The sequence below is a fragment of the Arabidopsis lyrata genome (genome assembly GCF_000004255.2).
Source record: "Arabidopsis lyrata subsp. lyrata unplaced genomic scaffold ARALYscaffold_4, whole genome shotgun sequence".
NCBI lineage: Eukaryota > Viridiplantae > Streptophyta > Magnoliopsida > Brassicales > Brassicaceae > Arabidopsis > Arabidopsis lyrata.
Window position 1 is genome coordinate 7,099,042 of NW_003302552.1, and position 6,577 is coordinate 7,105,618.

At 30.4% G+C, this 6,577-nt stretch overlaps 1 protein-coding gene across 1 annotated transcript; it reads right to left on the reverse strand.

Annotated features, from left to right (window-relative positions):
• Nucleotides 1-823: 823 nt before the first annotated feature.
• LOC9316876 (patatin-like protein 2) lies at nt 824-5,141 on the reverse strand. Its single transcript, XM_002880763.2, has 6 exons — nt 4,750-5,141; nt 2,281-2,649; nt 2,037-2,198; nt 1,651-1,953; nt 1,286-1,458; nt 824-1,181 (listed from the first exon to the last, which is right to left on the reverse strand). Exons 1-6 carry the CDS (start codon nt 4,879-4,881, stop codon nt 1,043-1,045), a joined length of 1,278 nt encoding a protein of 425 aa, XP_002880809.1. The 5' UTR covers nt 4,882-5,141; the 3' UTR covers nt 824-1,042.
• Nucleotides 5,142-6,577: the final 1,436 nt, after the last annotated feature.

The window sequence follows — 6,577 nt, forward strand, 5'->3', positions numbered from 1 at the left end:
TTTACGGATCCTACAAATAACTCATACGGTATTGACAATCACTTCTTAATAGATCACCCATCTTAAAATCGCTTCAGCACAAGCATGTTAACTACATAGTTCTTTTGGGATGTATGACCAAAAAAAAATAAATGTGTCTTAGTGACATAGATGACCAAATCAATTTTTTAAAAATCTTTTACATGCATCCAAATCGGAAAAACAATGTTATCTTTTTTGTTATGCATTTTAATTCATTCGGATTAAAAAATCAAATTTAAATCACATTAAAATATGTTTTGGATTTTGGATCGGATCAGCTTGTCGAGATTAAACAACCATATGACTTTCATTTATTTTTACTTATATACCGGAAAATTCTAAAAGCCAATAACACTACGAAAAATGCCAAACATATTGGTGTTCATTTATTATACTCCCTCCGTTTTTCATTGATTGATGTTTTAATTTATTTTCTTGTTTTTAATAGATTGATTTTGTATTTAATTAAAGTGGTAGTTAATAGGAATAATTAATGGTCAAACCCTTTTTAGACCTTTCAATTGATTAGCAATAAAAGTATTTATCAGAAGAAATAAAGAGAAATACCGTGAGAATACGAAGAGTTTAACATGTTGGTAGAGGAAGTAATTGGCTTTATTACAACAATAAAGAAGGTTTAGTAGGTATGTGCAGAATTAATATTTCTGTTATTAAATTATTTTTATTTCATAAAATGATTAAAAATGTAAGTATTAAATGTGTTTCTTAATATGTGTGAAATCAATCTATGAAAAACAGAGGGAGTATAAAATTGAAACTCTAAATGCCAATAAAACCAAAATTACACCAACCCTACTACTATAGATACTCTTAATAATCAGATATTGTATAGAAATTGCTACAAAGATGTTTGTATCAAAGTGCATTACCAATATGATACGAGTAATAAGATAGAGTACATGAAAACAGAGTTTTTCCGACTAAAGAAAACGATTACATATGTAGTCGCCAAATTTAGCGACTATTGGATGATTACTCAGCGACGAGTTTACGACTAGCATTATTTAGACATGTGCTCTTTAGTCTCGAATGAGTTATATAAACAAACCGACGTTTTGTTTAAACGCGTTTGGGACGGTTTTCCATGAGGAGATCTAATATCACGAAGTCTCTTCTCCTCGGAGAGGATTCCTGCTAACCTGCCCAGTGATCACCGAAAAAATGAAAAAACACATCAAACATGATACTAAAAATTTAAGTTGGTCTTATTTCTCTATGGTCTAAATTATATCATTAAACGTACATGATAAGAGCCTTCTCGTTTGTAGTCTCGTTGGCATCCTCATTGCGCCCCGTTTCTAGATTTACTCTTGACACTGGTTTCTTCAATAGTTTCTCTCCTGTCTTCACCAGATTACTCAAATTTTCCTCTGTTGCTATATCAACCGAGCATGCGTCCCCAGTTAGTGTATCATCCTAAATAAATGATTCCCAAACAGTTTGGTTAGAAAAGTAAGATTCAATGGTCAAAAAATGAGCGTGTATATATGTTTATTGTTTGTTATAGCAATTCAAAAATGTATATGATCATGAATATATGACTCGCAATGCGAATTTTCTATTGTGTATATAGTATAAAAGGAAAACTTAATGATTCATATAATTTACCTGGATACGGATATAGTTAGCCTCAGAATGGAGAGCCTGGAATACGGTAGATAGATGAAAATCAACCATATCGGAGCTTGCTTGTGTAAAGGCATCGATGATTGGCGTGGAATTATTGTGTGTCAACCAACTCAACATTCCCCAACCCGCACATTCTCTTGCATCGAATTTCTCATCGACCTTACGATCACCGGTCCCAAGCGAAAGGACGTGAAATCTTCCGTAGTCATTTGCTTTTATGGGAAAGAAATCAGTTTTACCTTTTGTAATCTCCTTTGTCACTTCTCCAATGGCCAACAAAGCCTATAGTCAAAGCATGTACGGATCATAATTTTGTTGCTCTAAAAATATAACTAAGTGACCCAAATTATAATTTGAAAAGTTACTGGGTTGTTAGCTGCAACACCACCATCAATGAGATGGAACTCCTTGACGTTCCCGGCCGAGTCTTGTGTTTGAAAGTGATGGGCAGGCAGATAAGTCGGGGCAGCTGAGGTTGAGATGCTAATATCCGCAAGTAGTGCGTTTTTGAAAGGTTTAGTTTTCACCTATTAACACCAACAATATATCATGTAAATTGTAAACCTTTTAATTATTTGAAAAGAATATATGAATTTACAATATGCAAACCTCATAGGTAGTGAAGATTGTAGGCTGAAGATGTTTAATATCAAAAGAAGGAATCACTACGTTGGTGAGTGTTTGGTCTAATCTTGTGTCTCCTAATTTTTCTTTGATAAGTTGGTGAAGGTAGTGACCGTCATACTTTGGTCCGGTTAAAGACTTCAACAAATTTTTCGCAGCCGAAAAAGGAAATTGATCTTGAGGAAAAATCTTAGGACAATGCTCAAGATAGAAGTCCTTGATCTCGTTGGCAGCAAATAAGGGACGACCTTCTTTGTTTGGGGCGGTCAGCATTGCAGTCACTAGACCGCCTGTGCTCGTCCCCGCAATCACATCGAAGTAATCTGCAAGCCTTGCTCCTTCCCCATCTAGTTTCTAAGCACATAAAAAATAGAAAAAATAGAAAAACCAAAACTTATTTGACGAACTCAATACTAATACGTTGAATTGACACAATTCAAAATTTAGTTTCATCTTAAAATTTATCCAAATTAATTTTCTTAGTCGATTATGATGGCTTTATTTATATATCAATAATTAGTTAATGTGCTTGCAATTACGAGAAAGTTGTAAGTTTCAAAGTCTAACAACGAAAGTTGTTATAAAATATTTGACATGCTTTTAGTTGCAACGTTTATTACAGAGTCCTCAAACCAATAAACCAACGTTGATTAGAGTAAAGAACACAAAGGTGTTTAGGAAGAATTATAATTAGACTCTTCTAAGAATAAAATTATACATTATATTCTTTTATATAGAGATAAAATTTCCTAATCTAAGATAAATATAAATGTAAATAATATATTTAGAGATTATGTTAAATTTCCTAAACTTAAGATATGATAAGATCCTTCTCGATCTTCATGATTTCCATATTCTTAGATGATCATCTCGATCGTCGATCTCCTATTTTCCCAATAGCCCGGCAAGCTCATACGTGGTAACACGTGTGAAATTGAACAAATCTTCAAAAGAGCGGCTTTATACCCGGCCGTCAGGTCATCATCGACATTTATATTCAGACGTGGGGTCAATGCGGCTACAAAACGCAGCCGTTAGGTCATCGACGTTTATACCCAATCGTAGGGTTCAAAGCGGCTATAAAACCCAGCCGTTAGGTCATCATCGTTTAGACCCGATCGTAGGTTTCAAGTAATAAAAAATAACTTGCGATTGCGAGGTTCGGTTGTAGCTCGCATGATTGCGAGGTTCGGATGTAGTTCGCTGTGGCGAGACTAAAGAAAAACAACTCATGAGGGCAAGAAGTTTAATGAAAAGGAGATATCATACTCGCGAGGGCGAGAAAAACATCATTGTCACCAAAGATTGAACGAACCCATCAATAGGTCCATGTTCATAAACCAATGTCTTGGTCTTCGAAAAACTAGCCACCTTGCTTACAGCAAATCAGAGAGGATAGAACCAAAGGCAGACAAGCAAACAAGAAGGAAGAGATGTGAAGCTTGTGTTAGAAGCAAGCAACACTACGTCAAACAAATTAGAGTTTTTTTTTTTTTTTAGGTAATTGAGGAAGCAAACGAACCTTAACCCATAGGATTTGGATCAAGGCTCTGATACCATGATAAATTGATGAGAGTAAAGAACACAAAAGTGTTTAGGAAGAATTATAATTAGACTCTCATAAGAATAAAGTTATAAATTACATTCTCTTATATAGATATGAGAATTTCTAATCTAAGATAAATATAAATGTAAATAATATATTTAGAGATAATGTTAAATTTCCTAAACTTAAGATATGATAACTTCTAAATCCTTCTCGATCTTCATGATTTCAATATTCTTGAACGATCATCTCGATCGTCGATCTCCGACTTTCCCAATAAAATACTAGTATCAAAATAGATAAGAATTTCCACACTCTATCAAAGATATAAGAATTCCATTCTTTCGTATATACGTTTTTCGATCAGAATAATTTCCATACTCTGAGATTATTAGAATATGTAGTTTTTAGTAATATAAGATATATAAGGTTTTGAGCTTTAATTCATAATTGTTAGATATTTTAGAAAGTCTTATGATTAAAAAAATAAAATAGTATATATGGATTTAGAAATAGAGAAACTAAAAAATATTCCATATAAATAAATAAAAAAATTCAAATATAGAGATACACTTAATCATTTTCAAGTTACCTATATAACTTTTATAATATTTTCTTTTTAAAATTTATTTGCTGTATAAATAATAAACCTTATCAATATAATCAATATTTTTTTTGCTAAGAAAATATATATATATATATATAATATAATATATAATATATTATAATATATAATATAATCAATATATTATTGTTGAATTTATCCCTAATCCATTTTTCTTCTTGATCCGTCACTCCTAATTCTTGACTATAATTACTAGTTGAAAAAGTTGCCTTAGTCTTATTTGATATGGTTTTGATTTTGTAAAAATCAAAATGGAGAAAATAAAGACACAACATAAAATTACCTGAAGCTCAGACTCGAGAAAGGAGAGAATAGTTGCAGGAATAATTCCTCTGATGCCACCACCATCAATGCTAAGAATAGTGATCAAGTTACCATAAGTAGGAGGTTGAAGAGGAGAATTCGGACTGTCCATTATTATTTTCTTAACAGGAGAAAAAGAAGCTTCAATGTCTCTCTACTTAACAAGAGAGAAAGGATAATTTTGATGCTTTTGATTTATTTTTATAAAGAGATTCTGATGCTTTTGATGATATGGTTCATGTGGTGGGAATTTACAGGCAATACACACACTCTTGACAATTCATTGAATCTTCAAACAATTTTGAAGCGAAATTAACTTGTACCTTCATCCTTTCATCTAATTTTATTTGTTAATATTTTCAAAACAGTGTTGTCTACCCAATTATGCATTTTAAGTAATACTTTTTTCTTCTTATTAGACTCTTTCAAACCTTAAAATGGGATAATTTAATTTAGTTAATCTGCTTTTCCAAATTATATTCCCTTTCTCCAACTTTTCAGCTATTTTGAAAATTCAAAGCATGTGATAATGCAGCATGAGTTGGTACCACATAGATCTTCTTTACTTTAACTAACATTCTTAACTTTTTCTTTATAGAATTTAGACTGAGACCCTCTCGCGATGTTGCAGAAAAATAAATTAATTATATATTATGTAATATTATCTCAATTATTTTTATAAAAAGATATGTTGAATTAAGTTTTCCAGAAATTAAAATTACATATAATGAGAAGTGTATTATGAGTCTATTGTGTATTCTTTCTTGATTTTTTTTTAAAAAGACTTAAAGTAAACGCGATCTATGATTGATGTTTATGAGAATTCTTAAAATCTTTAGTTAATCAAGAATGATTAAAGTTTCTTCAAATTTAAAATGATGTATTTTATAAATTTTTTTTGAAAATATATGAAAATTTTGATTATTTAAAATTAATTTATTTACATTCATTTTAAAAATAAAACTGATGAAAAATGGTAGTTACTTAAGAAAAAACTAACAATAAGAAGACATGAACTTTAGTTCCGGACAATTGTTAGTAAAATACACAACCATGTGGAAGAAAAATTGTGATAAAAATGGAATTTGTTAGTAAAATACTGACTCTTCTGAATCAAAAGTTATAATAAAAAATATTAAAATCGTTAAGAATATTATAGCATAGAGACAAGATCCTAACTAAAAAAAAATTATCAAACAAAATATCATTATTTGTTAACGATTTTAGAAATTTTCTTATAACAATTATCACACAGAGCCTTCTGGATCAAAAGTTATGATTAAAAATATTAAATTCGTTAAGAATATTATAGCATAGAGACAAGATCTTTAAGTAAAAAAACATTATCAAACAAAATATCATAATTTGTTAGCGACTTTAGAAATTTTTTTATAACAATTATAACATAAAATATATATCGAGATTTAACCTTCATAGACATTTGTTAAGTTTAGTACTACTATTAGAAAAACATAATGGTGAAAAGTAAAAAACAAAAATCAAACCAAAACTCAAAATGAGTAGATTCAATCTTTCTATATCTTTAATTATAAATATAAGGGCCCTAAATGTAAATATATATTATTAAGAAGGTTATATATATCTCCACAATCTAAATATAATGGGAAAAAAAAATTAATGTTATCTAACTATCAATTAGAAATTCACATCAGCAAAATTATTTTAAACTTGTTTTTGTTTTGCCCATCATTTCAAATTGGCTGATACAAGGAGAGAAAAGTCTGTGCCACCTGGATTCCAGTAGCATTGGCCATCGGAGTTTGAATTCTAACATAGTTTATCCGGAC

Coding starts and splice junctions, on each gene's coding strand:
- LOC9316876 (XM_002880763.2), bottom strand. CDS start 4,881: ATGGACAGTCCGAATTCTCCTCTTCAACCTCCTACTTATGGTAACTTG. Junction 2,650..4,749: donor TTCTCGAGTCTGAGCTTCAG/GTAATTTTATGT, acceptor TTATGTGCTTAG/AAACTAGATGGGGAAGGAGC. Junction 2,199..2,280: donor CAATCTTCACTACCTATGAG/GTTTGCATATTG, acceptor TGGTGTTAATAG/GTGAAAACTAAACCTTTCAA.